Raw genomic sequence first — 27,084 nt, 5'->3', positions numbered from 1 at the left:
ACTTGTTTCCCCTCCTGAAATCAAGGACTAGTGCTGTCAGCGAATTTGGCCTGTACTGGATTATAGCACCTATTTCACTTTGCCCTACAGGTCAGCTGTTTATGTTTCAAACTCTCAAACCAGATTACTAAGGCCTTCCTGGTCTTTGTCCTATTCCCTGTCATCTCTCTCTGCAGTAGGTTTAGCACTTAGTCATCAATAAATGTTTGTTGAATGAATGAATGAATGAATGAGACAACCCTTACAGGATCAATGAACATGTATTATGGAAATCTTTCTTTCACCTGGCACTTCCAGGTCCATACAAACCATTTCCTGATAAACAGTGAAACCAGTCAAGGCACTGTTGGTCCCAGCCTAGAAACTGAAGGAAATATTTGCCTTTATCCCCTGGGATCTCACGCTCATAAATTCAACAAATAGTTCCTGAACAACTCCTATGTTCCAGCTGCTGTGCTGTGTGCTATGGGAGCTGCAAAGACGAGAAAGAAATATCCTTGCCCTCAAGTCCCTACATATCTAGTTAGGGGGCCTTTGATAGGTAAACGTAAGTAATTATAATTTTGAGTTGAGTAAGTTGAGTGCTGTAAGTGAAATAAAGAGTCCTGTCTGTAAGGAGAGGGCACAAGAAGGGGGACTTGCAAAAGAAGCTTCATTCAGATTATCCTTTGAGATGATACTTGAAGGTAGGACAGGTGGGAATGGAGGGAGGGAAAGAAACAGTTTTTAAAAGGGAGAGAGATCAACCAAAGGACTTGTATGCACGCACATGAGCCTAACCAGTGGTCACGGACAACAGGGGGGTGGGAGCATGTGTGGGGAGGGGTTTGGGATGGGAATGGGGGGATGAGGACAAATATGTGATACCTTAATCAATAAAGAAATTTTAAAAAAATAAACAATGATTAACAACAATAAAAAAAATCTGACAAATGAGGAAGAAATACAGAGGAGGTGTGGTGAAGACACTAATTAGGACAAGGAAATGAAACTGACTCCAAAAATAAGAGCAGGGTGGAAGAAATCAACAGAGGCGAGGGCTCCATAGCAGGCAGGTACTCTTGTTTAAGAAGGCAATGCCACAAGGAAGAGCTCGCCAGGAGGGGGTGAGGTAGGTCTCTGTCACAGAGGCAAGGACTGCAGAAATGAAGAGCCCTTGGATCAAGGAAGGAGAAAACTCCTAAAGAATGTTACACAACCAGATTGGAGCAAAGCCCCAGAGTGAGAGAGGTAAGAAGAGATCCGGTAAGCCTGATTAGAGGTAAGAAGAGATCAGGTAAGCAGGAGACGTGGGCGATGTTGTGGCTAACTAGTCCTGCATGCCCCGGAGATCATAGGAGCAGTTATAGCGGGGAATCAAATAGCTGCCTGGGAAATTAGCCCTGGGTGGGAAGATGGAAGGAGAATGGAAACAGCAATTGGCAGGGTTGGACTCTACATGACAAGTTGTGTCAGCCTTTCCCAAGTCACTGAAATCAGGATTCATGCCTGGAGGTGTGTACGTAGTTCTGTACACACAAAAGTTGTATCCACAGCAGTGGAAAAAATTCCAACATGCATCGGGCAGGTGTATAAAAGGAAGCAGAAAAAGTAAATAAATAAAAAGTAATAAAAATAAAAGGAAAATAGAGAGAATCTGACTTAAAGACAAGAGTGATTTACTTTCAATTTTATTTTTAAATTTTAAAATACTTTTTCCTAAATTTCCTAGGAATGGCTTTGGCTACATCTCAGAACTTTTGTATTTTATTACCATTTAGTTTAAAATATTTTCCAATATCCATTGTGATTTCTTTTTATACATAGGTTATTTATAAGTATACCTTGTTAATATTCAGATATGAAGATTTTCTAGTTATAATTTTTCTACTGATGTCTTGCTTAATTGCACTGTGATTAGAGAACATACTTTGAATATTTTAATTTTCTGAAATTGTTGAGACTTGCTTTATGGCTCAATATATGGTTTGTAGCAGATTATATTTTCTAAAGTCTGTAGCAGGCTATATTTTCCAAAATGTCCACAACAGTATCTCCAATGCCTCATGATTTTTGCTAAGTGATATTGCCACTTCTCCATCAAGGGGATGAGATATCTTGAGAAATGAAAAGAGGCCAAGGAGCACCAAGGTGTCAGGACATGTGACTAAGGCACCTTCTTGGGTATCTAATCTGGTCAAGACTTCAGAGGATTCTAGTCCCAGCTGTTTCTGACTGCAGTCACGTAGGAGACCTCAAATGCAAACCACCTATCTGAGCCATCAACCACAGAATCTTGAGAGATAATAAATTGCTATTTTAAGCTCTACATTTATGGGTAATTTGTAACATAGAAATAGTTATCCTGAATATGATTGATTTGTTTAAATGTTCTATGCATATTTTAAAAGAATTAACAGCTGTAATTGTTGGATGTGATGATCTATATATGTCAATTAAGGTAAGTTCAGCCCAGCTGGTGTGGCTCAGTGGTTGAGCGTCGACCTGAGAACCAGGAGGTCATAGTCTGATTCCTGTTCAGCCTGGGTTGCAGGCTCAATTCCCAGTATGGGGTATGCAGGAGGTAGCTGATCAATAATTCTCTCTCATCATTGATGTTTCTATCTCTCTCTCCCTCTCTCTTCTTCTCTCTGAAATCAATAATATATATATATATATATTAAGATAAGTTTATTCGTTTGCATATTCAAATCTATATCCTTAATGATTTGGTTTGTTTTCTATAAATTGCTGAGATAGGCATATTGGAAATTTCTCACTATGATTCTATATTTGCCTATTTCTTCTTTTAGTTCTGTCAATTTTCAATTTACACATTTTGAGGCTAAGTTATTGGGTGACTGCAAATTTAGAGTTGTGTATCTTCCTGGTGAACACAAACTTTTATCATTGTCAAGTAGTCCTCTTTATCTCTAGTAATGCTTTTGCCTTAAAGTTTACTTTGTCTGATCTATATATATAAAAGCCTAAGTGACCGGTCAACTGTTTGACTGTTCCACTGGTAGCTATGATATGCACTGACCACCAAGGGGCAGATGTTCAACCCACAGGCATAAAAACATGGAACAGACTGATGAATCTCAGAGGAAAGGGGAAGAGGGGAGGGGGGAGGGTGGGAAGAGATTAACCAAAGATCTTATATGCATACTAGAGGCCCAGTGCACGTGCACTAGTGGGGTCTCTCAGCCTGGCCTGTGCCCTCTCGTAATTTGGGACCCCTCAGGGGATGTTGGAGAGCCATTTTCTGCCTGATCCCTCCAGGCCAGGCTGAGGGACCCCACCAGTGCATTAATCCATGCACCAGGCCTCTAGTATTAATATAATTACACCAGCTTTTTTTTGGTTAGTGTTTGCATGCTTAGCATTTTCTATTCTAATTTACTTTCAACATTTCAAGATCCTTATATTCTATATTATATATACATATGTATATATGTGTATGTGTATGAAATATATATTTTTTCAACTTGCTTTATGACTCAATATATGGTTTGTAGCAGATTATATTTTAAATTTTTATAAACAGCACACAATTATTTTAAAAACCTAAACTGCCAATAGTGGTCTTTTAATTTAAGAATTTGGTCCACTTACCTTTAAAGTAACTATTTATATACTGTATTTAAGGTAAATAATTAACATTTCTACTATATATCTTTCCCTAAAAGGGGAAATTTTTTTTCATGGCAAAGAATGTGGATAAGTACATTGATGCTTTTCACTTTAAAAACTACTCCAAATATATTGTTCCTGTCAATTGAGCTTTTTAAAAGCTTTTGTTCAAGGTCTCAACTATATAAATGTCTTGGATAAATACATTTTTACCTTCAGCTACTCTTGTCTCTTCCAATCCTTTAGAAAAAAAATAATGGAGCTGCCATGAACTCTTTGTGTCTTACAGGAGATAATACAGAACTCCATAAATCTACCCAATGTCCCTGTACACAATAATCCCAAATTAAGTTTAGAAAGCACTAATTTGATGGTCATGCATCATCTGTGATGACCCACGTTCCGCGTGGTTCAGGGTTCAGGCTCTGGAAGAGGGGCCGAGCACAAATGACAGAGACAAGACAAGAAATAATAATTTGGAAATTGGGGGGCCAGGCGGGAGCCCAACCCAAGAGGAAGGACTCCGCTTGTGCTCAGGCCTTGCCATCCTTTCATTCAGTTTGGGATACACCTATAGCCCTTAGGCAGGCAAATTCCAGTAACAGACAGACTATCTTATCAGTAAGGATTTACATGACTATTTGGTGGGGAAGTTGCTTCAGCTACCATTGTCTTGACTAAACAGTCGTGCATAGCTCTGAACTTTGCCAGGTCTCAAGGGGCACCAGCATTCTGGGCTGCTTGTCCACACCTCTCTGCTAGTGAAGACAATAGGCGGTTTCCCACAATCATCTATTTTGTGACAGAAACCAGAATATGCTAGTAATAATAACAATGAAGCTATATAGCTTTATCATTAAGCACTTACTCAGTGCCAGGTATTGTCCTAAGCACCTTATGTATACTATCTCCTTAATCCTCACAATTTGCCTATAATTTTGGCAATATGGTGCCTATTTTCCACAGATAGGTTAAGTAACTGGTCCAAGATCACACCCACTATAGCTAGAACTTAAAACAAGACAGTCTGATTCTGTGCTCTCAGCCATTCCTTTATACCACTAGTGAGATGTGATGCCTTCTCTGGTACAGAATGTATGAGTCCAAGTAATATTTATAAGCATGCTTGCTTTGGCATAATACAGAATGCAAAGTAAACAGAAATAAACAGGTTAGGTACTCCAGGAAAGATCAGCATATTTGAATAAAAGTATAAATAGCTTCAAGTGGTATATAATAGTAACAGGATAATAGATATATCACTGGGCCACTAGGCCTTTCACTTGAGTACTTGAGGGAATCACTTATGTCAAATAGGAATTTATGTTAAATAGTATTTCTGGGAATAATTTGTTCCTAGTAAAAATTTATATACTCATAGGTCTGGAAGGTCCCCTAGAGATCAATTATTCCAAACCACTCATTTGTAGTAGTAATAGTTATTATCTTTTGGAAGTGGCATTCTAAGGGCCTTTTACTCTTTATATTATTTATTTATATGCTTATTTTTTAATTTATTTTGAGAGTACCTTTATCAAAGCTGGGGACAGTGAAACAAGGAAGGGCTTAGAATAGAAGGTACAGGAGAGAGCCTCGGCGGGGCTGCTTTGGCTCACTGGAAAGTTTGAGAAAAGGGGCCCTGGAGACAGGTTCAGGGGGTTAGCCCAGCAGGAGCTGCCACTGCCCATTGCTCCCCTGGTTGCCAGTCTCTTGGGGACCCTTAGAGTTTAGGAGACGTATGCTGAGAAGGAAGAAAGGCATGGTGTGCTCCTGAGAGGGAGAGCACCTTTATATGCTGTTTAATTTTTTAATAATTAAGAACACATCACACATAATCAGAAAAATGAAGTGGTTATTCCTGTTAAGACAATTTAATGGAGAAGAAAATAGGTTTCTCAACAAATGGTGCTAGAACAACTGGATATCCACATACAAAAGAATGAATTTGTACTCCTACATCACAGCATATATAATGCAATACTACTTGGCAATAAACGGGAATGCAGTACTAATCCATGCTATAGCATGGATTAACTCTCAACACATTATGCTAAATGAAATAAGCCTGTTACAAAAGAGTAGGTTTTATACAATGTTGTTCATATAACATGACTATAATGGGCAAATCTATATAGACAGAAAGTAGATTAGTGGTGGCTTAGGGCTGGAGGAGTCAGTGTGGGAAAGGGGCATAGGCAATGACTGCTAATGGGCAAGAGGTGTGTTTTTAGGGTGATGAAAATGTTCCAAATCAGATCATGGTGATGGTTACACAACTCTGTCTAAAAACCATTGAACCATACCCATTAAAAGGGTGAAGTGTATGGTATGTGGTATATCTTACTATTAAAAAGAAAATATGGCTATTTCATTAAATTGATGCAATATGATTTAAGATGCCATTCATTATTAGTAAACATTAAGGTTATTTTTAGTCAATACTTTATAGACATAAAGAACTAGTATCTTCCATGCAATTCTCTCCCACAGAAAAAGTCAGCAGCCTGTTCATCATCAAAGCCTCGGTTATGATTAGTTTGGAAGTAAGAGACACAAAATAGAGTGCCTTAAACAAAAATGTTTATTTCTCTGTCACATAAAAGTCTTGAGGTAGGTGACCCAGAGCTGGGATGGCAGATATCTCCACAATGCCCTCAGAACTCAAGAATCCTTTCAGTTTCCTGCTTTGCCAACCCTAGGGTATGCTCTTGTTATTGGCCAGCTGCCTGAGTAGGAGGGAGAGGACTGTCTGATAACAAGAGCATACCCTCCCATCTCTAGTCAGTCTCATAAGAAAGATTTCAAACGAGTGACAGACAAGCAGTGTTGAAGCAAAGCAAGAGAATTTATTAAGGAAGCAAGGCAAGCCGCTTGTTTGGCTCAGTGGATAGAGCGTCAGCCTGCGGTTCAATTCCAGTAAGGGCCGGACCCCAGGTTTTGGGCTCCATCCCCAGTGTGAGGCGTGTAGGAGGCAGCTGATTGATGATTCTCTCTCATCATTGATGTTTCTATCTCTCTCTCCCTCTCCCTTCCTCTCTGAAATCAATCTAAAAAATCTTTGAAAAAAAAGAAAAAAGGAAGCAAGGCAAGCAAAAATTTAAAAAATACACTTGATGTGCAGCACAAGAAGGCACCCAGCTAATCTGAATGTCCAATCTGGTGGAAGTTTAGAGATTTCATACTTTTCTTATCTACAGACTTCAAGGTTCCTCTGCTGGATATCTTAGATAATAGACTGAATTTCAAGGTCCCCCTTTTACTTTGTTGTGGCTTTTTTCAGAATTTATAAGAGCATCTGGTGATTTTACCTTGTCAAGTCCCAAAATTGCTGATTTCTTTGTTCACTATGTAAGATAAAACTCCCTTTCCTTTCCCCTTACCCCCTTTCCTATATTTTCTGGTTAGAGAGGAAAGGTATTAATCATTTGCTCTTAAGTGTCCTTGGTTGGGGAAGATAAAGTCTTACAATTCACAAGCTGGCTGCAAGTTGCCCAAACAGTTTGGCCTTAATTCAGTTTTCCCTTCCACTTACCCAGGAATTTTCCTAGCTTCTTACTATCCTGCCACACTTTTATGGCTCAAATAGTAGCTATCACATTTGAATTCCAAGCAACAGAATGAAAGAAGCAGAAAAAATGGGGGAAGACAAAGGGTACATGCCAGATGTCTTTAAGAAAAGTTCCCAGATGCCATTTCCACTGTGCATCATCGACCAAAACATGTGACATAGTCATATTTAATTTCAAGTGATACTGAGAATATGGTCTTTATTCTAGGTAGCCTGTGCCCAGATAGGAATTAGGGGCTCTATCATCCTGGAAGACAGGGAAATAGACATACAGAAATCACTAGCAGACTCTGCCATTGATCCATAACTTATCTAATGACACAGACCTTACCAAAGGCTAGGAAGAAAAATAACCTGCTCGTGGGCCTGGGTCCCGGGTCAGGGTGAGGCCGTGGGCCCCTGGATCCGGGTGGGCCTGGGTCCCGGGTCCGGGTGAGGCCGTGGGCCCCTGGATCCGGGTGAGCCTGGGTCCCGGGTCCGGGTGAGGCCGTGGGCCCCTGGATCCGGGTGAGCCTGGCCCCGGGTCCGGGTGAGGCCGTGGGCCCCTGGATCCGGGTGAGCCTGGGTCCCGGGTCCGGGTGAGGCCGTGGGCCCCTGGATCCGGGTGAGCCTGGCCCCGGGTCCGGGAGAGGCCGTGGGCTCCTGGATCCGGGTGAAGCAGTGCCCCTGGGTCCGGCCGAGACCAAACCAGAGGGAGTCGGACCTGCATTACCACCATTTGTCCACCATCCAGAGCTGAGGGGTCAGTGCCGACATGTACTCATAGGGAACTGGTGGTCATTGATATTGGGTCTCAAAAGAACTGTTGGTCCAGAAAGAAACTCACTACAGACTGATTCATTTGCCTGTCAGCATAACTATTATTGCTCGTCGCACATTCAATTCTTATAAGTATATCTCTAGTGACACATGATTTCGCTCATCTAGGGGAAATGATGAACAACATAGACTGATGAACAAGAACAGAACCAGAAACAAGGAGGCATCGATCGGACTATCGGGCCTCAGAGGGAGGATAGGGGAGGGTGGGGGGAGGGGGGAGAGATCAACCAAAGGTCTTGTGTGCATGCATATGAGCCTAACCAATGCTTAAGTTCAACAGAGGGTTGGGGCATCCAAGGGGAGGGGTGTGGGATGGGAATGGGGGGATGAGGACAAATATGTGACACCTTAATCAATAAAGAAATTTAAAAAAAAAAAAAAAAAAAAGAAAAATAACCTGCTCACAAAAGATGAAATAAATAAAATGATAGCATTGTAGACTTGAAACTTATATAATCTTTTAAAAAATATTTGTATTGATTTCAGATAGGAAGGGAGATGGAGAGAGAGAGAAATATCAATGATGAGAGAGAATCATTGATCAGCTGCCTCCTGCATGTTCCCTACTGGGGATCGAGCCCACAAACTGGGCATGTACCCTGACCGGGAATCGAACCATGATCAGGATCCTGGTTCATAGGTCGATGCTCAACCACTGAGTCATGCTTATATAAACCCAGGCTTATATAATCTTGTTACCCAATGTCACCCCAGTTAATTTAATATAAAAAAAAAAGAAAGAAGATGAACTAAGAACTACACACTAAATTAAACAGTATAAGAACTGACTATGTCTAATAGTGAAAAGCATCAGAGGAGACATGTTGGCATGTCCACAGACAGTCGTGGTTTCTACATAAGAAACAATCAGCTGCATGTGATTAAAATAAAGCCTTCATCAAAGACAATATTTATTATGTTTCAGGAAAAGATAATTAACATTGACGGATTTTTAAAAAGCTTACAAGTCCAGAAGAGTTTAACAAAAAATAGGAATGTAAATAAGTAAAAGTTATTATATGGGAAAAATAGAACTTTCAAATGCTGATGCTGAGATTAGTGTTAAAATTAGTGTTAAAATGCATAATGAAATTTAAGTCACAGGAGAAAGGCTAGAGCCCACATATATTCAAATGATCCAAACGCTAAAAAAAAAAAAAAAGTGTATTTTCTTTAGATAATTCTATAGTTGGCATGAACTTCCTAGGAGTACAGTTTTAACAAGATTATCGTTTTACAAATAATTCCATCTACAAATCTTCAAAATGCAATAAATCTATCAGATTCTATACAGCATAACCATATGAATTGAATAAAGAAATTACTTATTGAAATCACTACATCTCAAGACATATTATATCTGACACAGGCTACAGCATATACCACATGGAAGAGGAGGGAAGCACTGGCCTAGAAAATGAAGAGAACTATGTTCCAGTCCTGGATCAGCCCCCAGCTAGTCACCCAGGCAAAACACCTTTTCAAGGCCTTCATTTCCTCATTAAAAGCAATAAATGGATTGGACTCTATGTTCTCTCAGGTCCTTTCCAGTACTAAGATCTTAAGATGCCTTAAGGGTTCATTTCAGATGACATAACACTTGTTTATATTAAATCACTTCTGATACATTTATTATCAGAAACTGTCCACACTTGAAGAAGTCTGAATTATTAAAATGTTCTACTCCATATTTTCAAGTAAGAATTCAACTCCATATTTTCAGAATTCAACTTAGCATTCTAATTTTTTAATTGAAATAAAATTATCAGAATAATAAATTTTACATTCACATCAATGAACCTAGAAAAATATACATATAATAAAATGTTAAAGCTAAAAGAGAATCAGGGGAGAGAGAGAGAAAGAGAGAGAGATATCTTATAAAGTATGTTTCAATGACAATTACTCCAAACATCTGTACATTCAGAATTTGTGGACATACGTTACAAGCTGGGGAAACAGTCCAGTCCAAATGTCAAAATACAAAGCCAAAAAGATTGTGAATATTCTAAAGATACATTTTTGAGATAGAAAGGAAAGAAATCACCTCCATTTCCTCATACCCCTGTCCCAAATGGGAGAATTTAAAATCATGCCCATCTTTGATAATATTTTATAGAAAATAAATTCCCAGATACAAGGACAATTTAATTTATTTCCTCTTCAATTTGTTTTTTATGGTAGACATATTAATTTCATTTTGAACATGGTATGCCAAATATCCTGAACTTCCAGGAATAAAGTCATGTAGCTCCCCAAGGAATTTCTTCATGGCATCAATTGATATATAGCCTACAAAAAAAAAAGCATATATTTGAAATTTTGTCAAACTATCTGATTTTCAGTGTTGTGGTTGATTAGGGTTAAGATTTCTAAAGAAGGTTCTTAGAAAAGAAGAAATAATACTAGTCAGAAGATTCTCCATAACACTTGATAATTATCAGTAAACAACCTTCTTATCCCTTACCTGTTCCCCACAACCTTCTACCTCCTTTTATTTTTATTTATTGGTTTTTAGAGAGAGAAACATCAATTTGTTATTCTACTTATTTATGGTTGATTCTTGTATGTGTCCTAACTGGGGATGGAAACCATAACCTTGGTGAATCAGAACAATACTCTAACTAAGCTACCCTTCTACCTCCCTTTAAAACAAAGATACTTAATTAACCACTTTGACTATTGAGAGTGTCATGTTGAGTTTGGGGATGGAATATTCAAGTACCTAGGTAAAAAAAACAACTGGGAAGTATTTCTGGTTTAGAGTATAATCATTTAGAATTATTCAACTAGCTACAATCGGCACAAACAGTTCATCTTTCCTAATAGCAGAGGCAACACTTTCCTTCACTGCTAACACTGAGATAATATTCTTTTAATAAAAACTTAATGGGAAGATTGACATTATTGCTTAGTCAACAAAGATTATTGGTATGAGTAATTTTGATGTCATGAATAATCTGAAATAGATATTAATGTCAAAAAGAACTCCTAGAATTTAAGAACTCAGTCACTTGCCCCAGCTGGTTTGGCTCAGTGAATAGAGCATTGAACTGCAGACTGGAAGGTCCGGGGTTTGATTCCAGTCAAGGGCACATGCTCTGGTTGTGGGCTCGATCCCTAGTAGGCGGTGTGCAGGAGGCAGCAGATCAATGATACTCTCTCATCATTGATGTTTCTGTCTCTCTCTCCCTCTCCCTTCCTCTCTGAAGTCAATAAAAAAATATTTTTGAAAAAAAGAACTCAGTCACTTTAGCAATATTACCTTCATATGGAATTCTTATCTGAGTGATTATATTTCATGTGTAATATAAGTATTTATGGTTTATACTAAAAGTGGAACTTAATTTAAAAAGTAAATCCTGTAAGACAAAAATTCTGATAGTACGCAAGAATGATTGAATTTAGAACACCACCACCAACAGGTTATCTATGTTTATAGTTTGATTGTTTCTCATATTAGATAACAAATTCACAGTTAATAAATTAGCTATGAATTCAATCAGATAAAACTGATTAATATTTTTAAAGATATTTTAATCATAGCCATTTACCTCAGAAAATATCTTTTTTTAAAAATATATATTTTTATTGATATCAGAGAGGAAGGGAGAGGAAGAGAGAGAGATAGAAACATCAATGATGAGAGAGAATCATTGATCAAGCTGCCTCCTGCATGCCCCACACTGGGGATTGAGCCTGCAACCCAGGCATGTGCCCTGAACCAGGAATCAAACCAGTGACCTCTTGTTTCCTGATTTGATACTGAACCGCTGAGCCACACCAGCTGGGGTAAATTTTATTTAAAATTACCTGTTACCATGTTGTTCACTGGATAATTCTGAAGAGGGCAGTACATCTGCTTTTCTGTAACTGGAGTCCTTATAAAATGCTTTTTTGTGCTGTAAAATTAAACAGAAAGTCATATTTATATTTGTTTTTTGGGCTTGTTTTACAAATGAGAAATTATTCCAGGCAATATACATAGTAATCTAATTGCTCTTTGATCAGATTTCAGTCTTAATTTTAATTGGGTAAAAATGTTAAGTGTGAACTTCTTTTGTGCTTCTAAGTAATATAAGGCCTCTATGGATATTTTTTATTATCTTGGCCATTTTATAAAACAAGTATTTATTGAGTTAAATAGAGGTCTGGGTCTTTTACTCAGTATTTTTGAATGCATAATAATTCAACAATCCTATATAATACAGAGCTAATATGCTAATTAGACCAGACAGCAGAATGACCGTCCAGACATTGTTCTGAACAACTGTCCAGACGACCTTCTGAACCAAGCTAGACTGTGAGGGCCGAGCCCCTTGCATGAATTTCGTACATTGGACCTCTAGTACTTTATAATTAGACTAGAGGCCCAATGCACGAAGATTTGTGCAAGAATGGGCCTTCCTTCCTCTGGCTGCCGGCACCACCTTCACTCCGGCCAGAGCCACCTTTCCACCTTCCCATGCTGCCCAGAGGACCGGAGCGGCTGGGGCAGTGCGAAACGCCTGCGTCATCGCCATGACGATAATGCAAGCGTCTCGCCCCTGGCCGCCTGTGTATGCAAATTAACCCACCATCTTTGTTGGGCCAATTTGCATACACACTCCTGATTGGCTGGTGTGTGTGTGAAGGTACAGTCTATTTGCATCTTTCTTTTTTATTAGTATAGATATATAGAAAAATAAAAAAAAAAACTTGATTGAAATATAGAAGAAAAAATAAAGGAAAACCAAAGCATTCTCCTGGATAGGAATATTGAAAATTATAAAGACAGTAGTTCTTCTCAAATTGAAGTTTAATACAATTCTCAATAAAGTCCCTTAGAGCTTAAGGGAAAAAAAATTCTAAAATTCATCTTAACAGCATGTTAGAAGATCTAATAGGAGGCAAGACTAAATTTGTAATAGAATGAAATAACATACCTAGGAATATTCTTAAAGGAAGTACAGATTTATATAAAGAAAATAAGAAAAAGTTCCTTAAGGGCCACAAAAGAAAACTTGAACAAATGGGAGAAAATACCACTTCCTTGGATAGAAGTATTTGATATCATAGACATTGTCCCTAAGTTAATCTATAAATTCTTTGTAATATCACTAAGTATAACAACAAGAATTTTTTAAAAATATGAACAAGGTGGTTGCAAAAATCAGAAGGAAAATTTGAGAAATAATAGCTAAGAAAACTGGAAAAAGAGTAAGGAGGAGGAACTAGTTCTAGATATTAAATCACAATATCAGTAATTAAAACAGTGGCCCTGTTGCATCACGAATGGAATACAGTGTATTACTATTTGTGCAAAAAGGAGAAATGAAAGAATATTTTATAAATTTTCTAGTACATGTATATATTAGAAACTGATAATATGGATTGCCTCTGGAAACGAAATTGGCTTTTTAGAGGCCTGTATATTTTCATAGTACCCTCTTTTATATATCTTAGATTTTGAAACAGGTGAATATTTTACATATTAAAAATAATTAAATTTTGAAAATAGAAAAATAATGTGTAGCATGAAGAGCCAAGGAAAAAGGAGTTTGGGACTTGTTTTTTTCCCCAGGTATTAAAATATATAAATAACGTTATCTAACTTAAAATAAGATTTTATTGATATAAAAATAGATTCACAGATTAATGGAATAAAACAAATAGTCCAAAAATAGATCTTCAAATACATAAAACAACATATGACAAAGGGAAATCACACATCAGTTGAAATAGATTTATTTTTCAAAAAACTGTGGTAATTTCTTATTAAAAAACAAAAATAAATTTAGATATTCTTATTAACTTATACCAAAATAAATACCTGCAGAATTAAAAACCCATTTAATCTCTGAATGGGAAAGAATTTTTCTGAAGGTAAAAACAATAGAAAAATTATAAAAGTGATTAATTTAATAATGTGAACATTTAAAACTTGTATCTCTGAGGAAGTATAAACCAGACCACAAACTGAGGATATAATGTGACAAACTGGCAAAAGTTTAATATAGTTATTATATAAAGATGACAGACAAGTTGATAAGAAAGACAATAAGGACCCCCCCCAATAGAAAATGGAGAAATAATAGAAACAAAAAAGCCATAGAAAAGGAACTATGAAATTCTAACAAACAAATTAAAAAATGTTCAAACCTATTAGTAATCAAATAAATATGAAAATTAAAAGAAGATGCCATTTTCATCTATTAAATTAACACAAGGCTTCTTATTAACACTCAATATAATGATGAGGATGCAGCGAGACCAATACTAGTAGTAATCTAAATTTATACTTTTGTGGGAAGCAACTAACAGTAGATGTCATGGCCCTTAAAAAGTATTCATATCTCTTTATACTGTAAATTCCACATTTGAGAATTTACATTAAGAAAGTTATCTTAAAAAGTAGAGAAAGATTTTTTCTATTTTTTTGAGAAAGATTTATTTTTAAAAAGATGTTCATGAAGGTGCCATAAGGGAAACAACTTGTAAATAATTTAAAACATTTTTAAGCGTGGCTCAATGATTGAGCCTCAACCTATGAATTAGGAGGTCATGGTTCCATTCCCAGTCAGGGCACATTCCCAGTGGGGGGCATGCAGGAGGTAGCCAATCAATGGTTCTCTCTCATCATTGATGCTTTTATCTCTCTCTCTTTCCCTTCCTTTCTGAAATCAATAAAAAATATTTTTTTTAAAAAAGGGAAGGTGAGTACATAAGTAACGCCAAGAGACATATGAAAACATGCTCAAAGTCACTAATCATCAGAGAGATGCAAATCAAAACAACAATGAGATACCATCTCACACCTGTCAGAATGGCTATCATCAACAAATCAACAAATGACAAGTGCTGGTGAGGATGCAGAGAAAAAGGAGCCCTCGTGCACGGCTGGTGGGAAGGCAGACTGGTGCAGCCACTGTCGAGAACAGTATGGAGTTTCCTCAAAAAACTAAAAATGGAACTCCCATTTGACCCAGTGACCCCACTTCTAGAAATATATCCCAAGAAACTAGAAACACCAATCAGGAAGGATATATGCACCCCTAAGTTCATAGCAGCACAATTTACAATAGCTAAGATTTGGAACCAGCCTAAGTACCCATGAGCAGATGAATGGATTAAAAAACTGTGGTATATCTACACAATGGAATACTACGCTGCTATAAAAAAGAAGGCTCCTACCATTTGCAACAGCATGGATGGAACTGGAGAGCATTATGCTAAGCGAAAGAAGTCAGTCAGAGAAAAATAAATATAACATGATCTCACTCATTTGTGGATTATAATGAACAACATAAACTGATGAACAAAACAGATCCAGAGACAGAAGCATCAATCAGATGCTCAAACCTCAGAGGGAAGGTAGGGGAGGGTGGGGGTAAGGGGGAGAGATCAACCAAAGGATTTGTATGCATGCATATAAGCATAACCAATGGACACAGGCAACAGGGGGGTGAGGGCATGAGTGGGGGGTTGGGGGGCAATGGGGGGTTAAGGACACATATGTAATACCTTAATCAATAAAAAAAGAAGAAAAAAAGGAAGGTGATTAAACAAGATGAATACCATATGCAGCCATTACAAATCATAATATCAAATAAGGCTTTTCAAAATGGGGAAAATCAAGAGACAGACTAAACAGGATAGGACAAAAGTAGGTTTATAGTTATTCATGTGGAAATTAATATAGTAATTAATAAATAATAATATAAACATAAACTCTGTGTTTTACACACTCACAACTATAAACCTATTGTTGCACCACCCTGTATATGCAGTCAATATCAACTCTACTTAATGCATGTATTTGTATAAAACTAGCAAGAAATATACTAATGTTGATGATGGTTATCTCTCAATGGTGGGGTTTAAATTTTATTTATTTGTTTTTTTGTATATTCTATTTTAACAAATTGCATGCATTACACTCATCATAATAAAATTACTGTAATTAAAAGCAAGAAAAGAAATCCATACAATTTTCTGAAGATTTTATGAATGTATTGGGAAAGGAAAACAGCATAGTGATTAAGGGTTTGTAGTCTGAGTCAATTAGTTAGCCTTGGTTTCAGCTTCACCACTTAAATAATATTGGGTGAATTATTTAGCTCTCTGAGACCTCAACTATAAAATGGGGCTAATACTATTTATCTATCTTATAAGGTTCTAAGAAACTAATTATTGTGAACTGCTGAGCTCACAAGAGTCTTGTATTTAGCAATTACTAAATAACTAGTTCGCCACTTAGTGTTTAATACTTGTAGTATGCCAACAAAATAAATGCTTCAAGCGTAAAGTATATTTTATCTATGTTTGCACTACACCCTCTGGTGGTTCCACAAAGAAACGGCTCTAGGTAGACACCTACTGAAGGTGTCTATTCACATCCTTTGTCTATTTTTGTTGTTATTCGATTGGACATATTTCCCCAGATTTGCAAGCCCTCTTTATATAGTATCTATATAGTATTAAGGAAACAAGCCTTTGTCAAATGTTTTTCCTAATGTATATTTACTTGGATTATAATATTTTTATTTGACTTGGATTATAATATTTTTATTGCCATGTACAAGTTTAAAATATTTTGGTTATGTTTATCAATTTTTTTCTTCTTAAAAAATATTTTTATTCATTTCAGAAAGAAAGGGAGAGGGAGAGAGAGAGAGAGAGAGAGAGAAATATCAATGATGAGAATCATTGATTGGCTGCAGGAGCTCATAACCAGGGCATATGCCCTGAATGGGATTCTAACCATGACCTCCTGGTTCATAGGTCAACGCTCAACCACAGCACCACACAAGCTAGGCAATCTTTTCTTAATGGATTCTGTGGAGGAAACTTGTTTTTGTTGTTGTTGTTTTAATCCTCACCTGAGGATATTTTCCCCACTGGTTTTCAGACAGAGTGGAAGGGAGGGAGAAGGGAAGAGAGAGAAACACCAATTGCTTGCTTCCCACACGCGCCCCAAACTGGGCCGGGGATTGAACCCCCAGTCTATGCCCTTGATTGGGAATCAAACCCTCCACCCTTTGGTCTGAGGGCTGATGCTCTAACCTAACCACTGAGCAAAACTGGCCAGGTCAGGACAACTGTTTCTTAAAGAATTTATATATCTTGTATCTTTCCTAGTCCAATGAATCACTGGGAGTGACTTTGTATTTCTATTTCCCAGCCTTTTCTTACAAGGCCACTTAGGATAACTATTCTCTCCTCTACCCATCTCTTAATATCTTCATGGTCTCACCTCTCCTATTTTCATTTTTCTTCCTTTCCTTACCAATTTCTTATCTCAAAAAGCATAACAAGTAAGCTCAAAGGAATGTTACACGTAGAGATCCAAAAGACCTAAAATATGGATTCTTAAACTTAAGTGGTAGAATATCTAGAAGTCACAAGACCATGAAGCAATGTTTTATTAAACTTAACATAATTGAATATACAGCATTGTGTTAAATCAGACAACTTACATAAAATTTTAATAAACTAAAATAGTAGGTAGAAAAATTATAAGGAGAAAAACTTAACATTGAAAAAATGATAAAGATTAAACTTATTACTTTTTATATGGAAGAAAGACTAATAGTGATCATTTTTTAAAATATTGATCATTTTTATTTTAGTAGCCAAATACCAGACTTTCACATAACCAATGCTATCCTATGAATATTTTAAAACCATTGAACTGGAAATATGAAATTAGGACTAGATAATAAATAAGCCAGCAATAAGGGGGCCTCTCATAGATTGGCCCTAACACAATGGCAAGTCCATGTTTGTCTTTTTAAATTTAATTTCTTAAATCAAAGTAATCACATTACAAAACAATTTGGAAAGGAGAGGGAGAAATCATTCAGAACTTTCAATCCTAATAATATTACTGCTAATATTTAGTATATTTTCTTATTATTAAAAATATATTTTAAAAATAATATAACAGTATTCATAATATAGATAAAATTCTAGTTTCTTTTCTGCAAGGTTAATCTAGCATAGTAGTTAAATGCATGGGCTCTAGAATTAGGCTGATCCAGTTCAAATCCTTCTTCTCCCACTTATACAAGACTTTGGACAAATTACAATCTCTCTGACCCTAGATTGCTTTCTAAAATGTCAATGTGAAAATGATAATATAATCTCATAAGAGACTGTAAAAATTGAATGAGATAAATACACTGTCAGTGCTCAAAGATGTCTACATTGAATTGAATATCAATGAAGTATATGAATTCAATACCTTTTGGATAATTCTTTTTTGTGATCTGTGGCCAGTTCACTGTTTTCCTTAAGGATGTTTCTTTCATTTGACATTACTTCATCATGCTGTGGATAGCAAAAGAAATCACATTTTTAAAAATCAGCACACCAATAAGCTAATCAATAATTTTTTTAATAAAAGAAGTACATTGGCACGATATAAGAGTCATAAAGTATTTATATACCTAGGTACATTTAATCTAGTTTGGTGGAAAAACTTAACAAAAATTTTTACACACACAATTACACTCTAGATTTTTACAGATACATAAAGAAAGAAAAACAAAATTTTTAAAATATCAGCTGTGGTTGTATTAGATAGTAAAACTTTTGACTGATTTTATTCTTTTTCAGTTTTTGAAATTTTCCCTAATATGGTCATATTACTTCTTAGTTTTTTTAAAATAAGGAAACGAACAAAAAAAAGTGTTATTAAACTCTCTTAAAATTTTTGAATTGGAGATTCTTCAGCTGTCTGTGAGTTACAAATCAAAAATATGAAGTAAGCTTTAAAAATTGTTTCCCCTTCAAAATTAAAGTTAAGTATTTAGCTATGGAGTTAGAAAAGAACTAAAGATTATGTGATAGTAACTCAAATACTGGTACCTATCACATAACATATTTACTTAATATGCCATTAGGAAATTGCTATATTTAGGTCACAAATACACTCTAAATAACAATAATAACGCTCCCCAAAATTACTTACCAATTTTACCCTTATTGTTGCCATTCAGTGAAGTACCTTCTACCCATATATACTACTAGAGGTCCAGTGCACGACATTCGTGCACTGGGGGATGCGGGGTGTCCCTCAGCCCGGCCTACGCCCTCTCGCAGTCCAGGAACCCCGAGGGATCCTTAGTGCTGCCACGGAGGCAGGAGAGGTTCCTGCCACTGCCACTGTGCTCACCAGCTGTGAACCCGGCTTCTGGCTGAGCAGCGCTCCCCCTGTGGGAGTGCACTGACCACCAGGGGGCAGATCCTGCATTGAGTGTCTAGCCTCTGGTGGTCAGTGCACGTCATAGTGACTCGTTGTTCCACCGTTCAGTCGATTTGCATATTAGGGTTTTATTATATAGTATAATTATATTATAATTGGCTAATAGTCTATATCAATCAATATTTAGAAAGAACTAATAAAACCCCTTGTTATATAATCATACAACTTCTAGAGTCAATAGTCTCCAGTCAATAGTCAATAGTACAGCAGGAATGTTCTACTAATTTTTAGTAGAAAAAAACATTAGACTGGGTTGGGGAGCTGAGAAAATTTTGTTCAACTTTGCTAATAATATCTGGCTATGTGAACCAACACAGATCTTTGCTTCTCTTTACCTCAGTTTTCTCATTTCTAAAACTGAGTGATTAAATTAATGATTTTTAAGAACTTTTTAGCTCTAAAGTTCTGGTATACTCAATAATTACTGTCAAATAACTATTCATGTCCCTGGAAACACTGTGATAAGTCAAGGATTAAATATTTTGGTCCTTTGTACAACATAGACAAAGAATATAAAAGAACTATTAGTATTTTCAGATAATAACACTTTGGGAAGAAAAAACAAATTTATAAAAGGAGTACAAAATATATAAATTAATTGCTTGGCTTTAGACATATTATATTATAAAGATGTTCTCCCTGTTTATTTTTTAAAATATTTTATTGATTTTTTTATAGAGAGGAAGGGAGAGGGATAGGTAGAAACATTGATGAGAGAGAAACATCGATCAGCTGCCTCCTGCACACCCCCTATTGGGGATGTGCCCGCAACCAAGGTACATGCCTTGACCGGAATCGAAACTGGGACCCTTCAGTCTGCAGGCTGATGCTCTCTCCACTGAGCCAAACCAGTCAGGGCCCTAACTGTTTATTTTGAAAAAATTTCAAACTTACCGAATGTTAAAGAATAATACAATAAGTACAATATGCCTTTCACCTAGATTCACAAAGTGTTAACATTTTTACCACCTTGCATTCCTTCTATAAATTTTTATTTTTAATGGACCATTTGAAAATATTTCAGATATTATAACATTTTACTCCTTAATCTTTAGCATGCATTTTCCTTTAGATATATTTTTATTGATTTCAGAGAGGAAAGGAGAGGGAGAGAGATATAGAAACATCAATGATGAGAAAGAATCATTGATCAGCTGTCTCCTGCACACCCCACACTGGGGACCTAGCCTGCAATCCAAGCATGTGCCCTGACCGGGAATCAAAATGTCCTGGTTCATGGGTCGAAGTTCAACCACTGAGCCATGCTGGTCAGGCTTTTAGCATGCATTTTCTAAAAAATATATTTTATCTTTATAATACCTCTATCATAATTTTTAAAATTAATGTTAATTCAATATCACCTAATATACAGTCCATATTTAGAATTTTCCCAATTGTTCTAAAAATGTCTTTTTTTATTTAAAAAAAAATCCAGAATCCAATCCAATCAAGGTTTGTACATCACATTTGATTATATCTTAATTTAAAACAGTCTTCCTGCTATTTTTTTTTAAAGCAAGCAAGAATATATTGACTGCAGCAAAAATATACTTAGGACAGTGAAACAAGGAAGGGCATAGAAGAAGCAATTGGAGACCTAGACTGGGCTACCTTAGCTCACTGGGAAGTCAGAGAATAGGGGGCCTTGGAGACAGGTTCAGGAAGTTAGTTCTGGACCAGCTACTGCTGGCCATTGTCACCTGGGTGCAAGTCTCATGGGGTCCCTTAGAGGTTAGAGGATACATGCCTGTCGGGGAAGGAGAGGGAATGGAATGGCATGGGCATGCTCCCTGGAAGGAGAGTGCCTTCCTGCCTTTTTTTTTTTTTTAATGGCATTGTTTTAAAGAGCCTAAGCCAGCTAGTTGTTTTCTGATATTTTCAATATTCTAGAATTGCCTGAGTGTTTACCCATAAGTAGATTCAGATTAAGTATTTTGAACAAGAACATTACACAGTACTTTTTATTATATTACATCAAGCTGAACATAATGAGAGTTTGTCCAGTATTGGTGATGCTAAATTCAATCAATGGTTAAGGTGGTGGTATAATAGATCTCTCCAGTGTAAAGGTACATTGCTTACCTTTATAATAAGTAATCTGTGGGGTGATCATTTGCAATCATGTTTTTAACATCCATTAATGACCCTTGCCTAAGTCAATTATTTTATTGGGAGTGATAAAGTGGGGATTTTCTATTCTATCATTCTTTGTATATTTATTAGCTGCTATTCTATAAGGAAAATTTCTCTTATCCCACCTTTTCCTTTCTCTATCCCTTCATTCCTTCTTTCCTTCCTTTCCTCCCTTCTATTCTTCCATTTTTTTTATGTTTTTGAAGTATTACTATATAGTCATGGACTTTTAAAATTTTAATTCTATCATTTAAAAATTTCTATTCTATCATTCTTTGTGTATTTATTAGCTGCTATTCTGTAAGGAAAATTTCTCTTATCCCACCTTTTCCTTCCTGCATTTTTTCCTTCCTTCCTTCTGTTCCTCCATTTTTTTCTTTATGTTTTTGAAGTATCACTATATAATCATGGACTTTAAAAAGTTTAATTTTTATAATTCCTTATTATCATTGTTAATTTTGATGTTCAAATTATCCCAAATTTGGCTATTGCATAACAACTCTGAAGTCAAAGCATAGGTAAATTGAAGCAGGATGGCAAAAGCTAGTCAATTTTTAGTATTATACAAATGTATTGAGGGGTGTTATTCAAAACCTTTAACAAATGGCACAACACAGTAATTAATCAGTTAGAATCTACACTGGCAGTAAAGAACTGGTCTATACTGTGCAACTATCACTCCCTTAATATTACTGACAAAAGCAAATTTTCAAGTTATGTGAATAATTTTATTCATACAAAAAATCTCAATATAACTATTGTACTAGTACAAAAACAATGTCAAATCAGATAGTGTTCAATAAAAGCATAACCTTTAAATTCCTTAATCTGGATCATGTCATAGGCAAACATTTTTAAGATTACATTTCTTTCAAAAATTTTTGAAACTATAGATTTTATTTAAGTACCTTATTTTACTCTTACCTTTTCTCTCAGAAAATGTTGGTCTTGTTCCCAAATAAAACTACCAATTTTTCTTCTTATTTCTGTGATAGGGAAAAAAATTCAATACCATTTTTTATTTTATTATTTTTTAAAAGTTTATTCTTTTTTAAAAATATATATTTTATTGATTTTTTACAGAGAGGAAGAGAGAGGGATAGAGAATTAGAAACATCAATCAGCTGCCTCCTGCACAACCCTATTGGGGATGTGCCTGCAACCAAGGTACATGCCCTTGACCAGAATCGTACCTGGGACCTTTCAGTCCACAGGCCGATGCTCTACCCACTGAGCAAAACCGGTTAGGGCTCCAATACCATTTTTAAAAAGTAAATGTAACATTTTCTGAATTTTACTTCAAGTCTGAGATTTCTAGGCCAGCATTTTCCCACTGTATCAAAATCACCTAAGATACTTGTTTAAAATGCAGATTCCTTTTGAATCAGATCATTGAGAAGGAGCTAAGGAATTTGCATTTCTATCAAACTTCCCAGATGATTCCAATGCATTATGAGAATCATTGTTGTAAACTTTTCCTGCTGGAATATATCTCTTCATTAAATGTGTCTTTAGGCCAAGCGTTAATAAAGAAAATGATTGTCCCGTCAAAATAAAAGCTATATCACCCAGATGGGCATGGCTTGGCAGTTGAGTGTCCACCCAGGAACCAAGAGGTCACTGGTTTGATTCCTGGTCAGGGCATATGCTGGGGTTGCGGGCTCGATTCCCAGTAAGGGGGGGTGCAGGAGGCAGCTGATCAGTGATTCTCTCTCATCATTAATGTTTCTATCTCTCCCTTCTTCTCTAATATCAATAAAAAATATATATTTTTAAAAGCTATAAAATTCCTGAATTTGTAGAATAGAGGTCCTCAATAATTCAATAATTTACTTTGTTAAAAGAAGGGTGGAAGAGCAACGTATCTAGTGAGCATGGTAGTACAGGAATTTTACAATGCTTAGTATGTCAGAGGACTATGTCATCATCCTAACTCAAAGATCCTAAAAGATTCCACAGTAGCCCACTCAAGGTCTAAAAGGTAGCATTCCTCAAGATCTATTCTGCCTAGTAGTAGCCACTAGGCAGATGTGGGCACCACATTGAAATGTGTCACTAGTCCAAACTGAAATGTGCTGTAAGCGTAACATATTGAATTTCAAAGACTTAGTATCAAAAAAAGAATGTAAATGCCCGGCTGGTGTGGCCCAGTGGTTGAGCATCAATCAATGAATTAGGACAGGGGTCCTCAAACTTTTTAAACAGGGGGCCAGTTCACTGTCCTTCAGACCGTTGGAGGGCCAGACTATAGTTTAAAAAAAACTATGAACAAATTCCTATGCACACTGCACATATCTTATTTTGAAGTAAAAAAACAAAACGGCAAAAACACCCACATGTGGCCCACGGGCTGTAGTTTGAGGACGCCTGAATTAGGAGGTCATGGTTTGATTCCTGGTCAGGGCACATGCCCAGGTTGTAGGTTGCAGGAGGCAGCTGATCAATGATCCTTTCATCGTTGATGTTTCTATCTCTCTTTCCCTCTCCCTTACTCTCTAAAATATATATATAAAATATATATAAAATAAATATATAAAACTTAAAATATCCCAATAATTTTATTATATATAGAAAATGATACTTTAGATATATTAGGTTAAATAAAATACATTCTTAAAATTAATTTCACCTATTTCTTTTTATTCTTTTTAATGTGACTACTAGGAAATTAATGATTAATATGTGGCTCACATTTGCATCTTCACACTTCTACTAGACAACATTGGTCTAGGTGGATAATAATGTGTAGTTTTTATTTTTAAAAAGGAGCATGTTTTCATTTCTGATATTTTTAAAATTTTAAATACATTTTAATTTAAGACGCTAATCTCAAAGACAGGAGTCATTAATTAATTTATTTACATAACCACTTAGAACAACTTATTATTATAAATAGGTCCTACCAGGACATTAAATCTATGAAAGGAACCCAATTTGGGGAGTTTCTAAAACTCTTCTATAGAAATCTTTTTTGAGTTGTTTGGTGTGTTTTTTTTAATACTTTGCTCATGGGGAATGTGTACATCTGTCTTGCTAGGGATAGACACATACACATCAAGAATTGGGTAATAATTCAAGACTTATAAAAATGGATATTTTGCCCAATCTGCATGGCTCAGTGGTTGAGCATTGACCTGTGAACCAGGAGGTCAGGGTTTGATTCATGGTCAGGGTATATGCCTGGGTTGCAGGCTAAATCCCCAATGGGGTACATGCAGGAGGCAGCCAGTCAATGATTCTCTTTCATCATTGATGTCTCTATCTCTCCCTCTCCCTTTCTCTCTGAAATCAATAAAATAATATATTTTTAAAGTGGGATATTTAATTAGCCCAGATAAAATAGGAAGGATTTGAAGAGAACAAATCAGGGAAAACTAAAAGAACCAATTTCAGAAACAGTTTATTTACTTACCCTTTACTTCACAGGGTTGCTGAAATAATTAATGTGAAAGTACTTTAAACAGTATAAAGAACAATAGTAATATATGGGTTTATTATCATAATGAATCTTTAAAAATAGAAAAAAAACTTCAGAAATATAATGAAGAGATTAAAAACTAGCAAAGAACAGTTTATTGAATGCTCACACATCAGACTACTTATATTATCTCATTTTATCCTCAAAACAACTTGGGAGAAGTTGTTAAAGGTTATAGAACTAGTGAGTGTTGGATCCCAGCCAGTGAACACTGTGAGGACAAGAGCTGCATGTGTATTATTCAGCACCGAATCCCCAGCGCCTGGGTGGAAACCTGGCACACAGTGAATATACCTGCTCAGTGAATGCATGAATCAAGTATAAACAAATAAAACTGGAATATACATCAAGGCAATCTGATCCCAAGTCCATGCTTTTCCACTTAGATCAGTACAGCTGGGTGACTTAGCTGGATCTGTCTAACAGGGGTTGGATGAATGATCTTTGCTAACCTTCTTGCAGGCATGCAGGAGGAAGAACGAAATGACCTAGAGCCACTGAATTTTTAATTTCAGCATTAGCTACTGCAGAGAGATAGTAGGCATGAAAAACGGTAGCATTATCATCTATGTAATCGAGGCTCTGATAGACTCTAGGAGAAAAAAAGGAAATATTTTAGGTTATCAAATTAACAAGACTGTATTCAACCTTGCAAAAATGGAATAAATAAATGGAAGTAGGAAAGATTATCCATAGGTAACCAGGAGACTGAGGGTTCAGAGGGCGGGGATTAGACCTCAGCTTTACAAACATAACCCCACAGCAATGAGGAGGAGGATCGCAGGTGGACAGATTGAAGGCAGAGCAACCTCTCAGAAAAACACGCTGAGAGTCAGGGCAAGAGGTGATGCGGGTGTGTTCTAAGGTGGTGAGAGTGCGTGCTAAGAGCGTTTGAGGGGCACACTCCACGGTGTCTGAACACTGACTGATTGTGTGGGGAGGGGTTGTTATTCAAAAGAAGCTGGGACGGTTTTAAGCTTAAGAACGCAGGCCCTACTGCAGGTATGAGGGGCATGCAGGAGATTTAGTTTAAACGTATTGAATACGAGGGGCCTCCAAGAAGTCACGTGGAGCCTCCACCCACCAACCAGAAGGTCATGGTTTGGTTCCAGGTCAGGGCACAGGCCCGGGGTTGCGGGCTCGATCCCCGGTGAGGGGCCTGCAGGAGGCAGCCGATCAATGATCCTCTCTCAGCATTGATGTTGCTGTCCCTCTCTCCCTCTCCTTTTCCATCTCCCTTTCTCTCTCTGTAATCAATAAAAACATTATTATTTTTTTTAAAGTCACGTGGAGTTGTGGGAGGGACAGCTGTTAATACTGGAACTCAAGAAGTGACTCGGGGATCAGGCGGGGGGCCAGGCCGTCGTGGCAGAAGGGAGAGGAGAACGGCTATGTATTCTAATCCCCACATCTAGGACTGGAAACTTGCTCTTTTCCAGTCTTTTCCCGTCATCCACAGTGATGAGCGACCGCAGTTTCCACCTCCAACTCCTGGCTCATCACGACTCGAGAGGCAATGCCAGGCGGCGTTCAGGTACCTCAGCGTGTCCGGGTGCGAAGCATCGCAGCTGAACAGGAAGTCGGCGGCCCTCAGGTCACTGATCGTCCCCCCTTCGGCCACTGTGGAGGCAAGAGCGAAGAGGGGTGAGCCAGCAAGGACCCTGGGGCCCAGGCACGCGAGCGGGAGGGGTGCCACCTTCACCACCTCACCCACCCTTTTCCCCTAGCTTCCTACCCCAGAATTGCCTCAGGTTCCCGCTGACGCTGCGGCAGAACCAGCCCCGCTGCCCTTGAAACATGGCGCCGCCTTGCGGGTCAGGGTGTGGGGGAGGGAACCGTAGCAGAGATCGCTGATTGGTCCTGGCTCCAAAGCCGGGCTCGATGATTGGTTCTCAGGGTAATGGGCGGGAAAAGCCGGGGGCAGGAGGAAGAAGGACCCCGCCACTACCAGACGGAGCAAACCAACTCCTGGGACTGTGAACGGGACGCTCGGCTTCCCCTTCTTCAGCGGGAAGGGGTCGGTAGTCACACTTGTGAGTTCTAAACCCAAAGTGCATACTAACAAAATTATTGCGCCATGTCGTACAGGCATGAGTGCAGGTTCTGTAGCATCAAACAAAATTTTTAATTGAAATATAATTGACTTACAATATTAGTTTTAGTGATTCGATATTTATGCATATTACAATGTGATTATCCCCATAAGTCTAGTTACCTTCTGTC

At 37.2% G+C, this 27,084-nt stretch overlaps 1 protein-coding gene across 1 annotated transcript; it reads right to left on the bottom strand.

The window, feature by feature from the left end:
• Positions 1 to 9,866: 9,866 nt before the first annotated feature.
• On the bottom strand, positions 9,867 to 26,660 carry TERB2 (telomere repeat binding bouquet formation protein 2; the record flags this gene model as incomplete). The annotated part of the gene is made up of 7 exons (XM_079769729.1): positions 9,867 to 10,294; positions 11,816 to 11,904; positions 18,228 to 18,313; positions 22,308 to 22,369; positions 25,314 to 25,453; positions 26,400 to 26,481; positions 26,597 to 26,660. 7 exons carry the CDS (start codon positions 26,658 to 26,660, stop codon positions 10,155 to 10,157), a joined length of 663 nt encoding a protein of 220 aa, XP_079625855.1. The 3' UTR covers positions 9,867 to 10,154.
• Positions 26,661 to 27,084: the final 424 nt, after the last annotated feature.

This window comes from Cnephaeus nilssonii, assembly GCF_951640355.1.
Source record: "Cnephaeus nilssonii genome assembly, chromosome: 4".
In the NCBI taxonomy this organism is placed as follows: Eukaryota; Metazoa; Chordata; class Mammalia; order Chiroptera; family Vespertilionidae; genus Cnephaeus; species Cnephaeus nilssonii.
The sequence above is the reverse complement of the archived record's forward strand: the minus strand, read 5'-3'. Positions and strand labels throughout refer to the sequence as shown.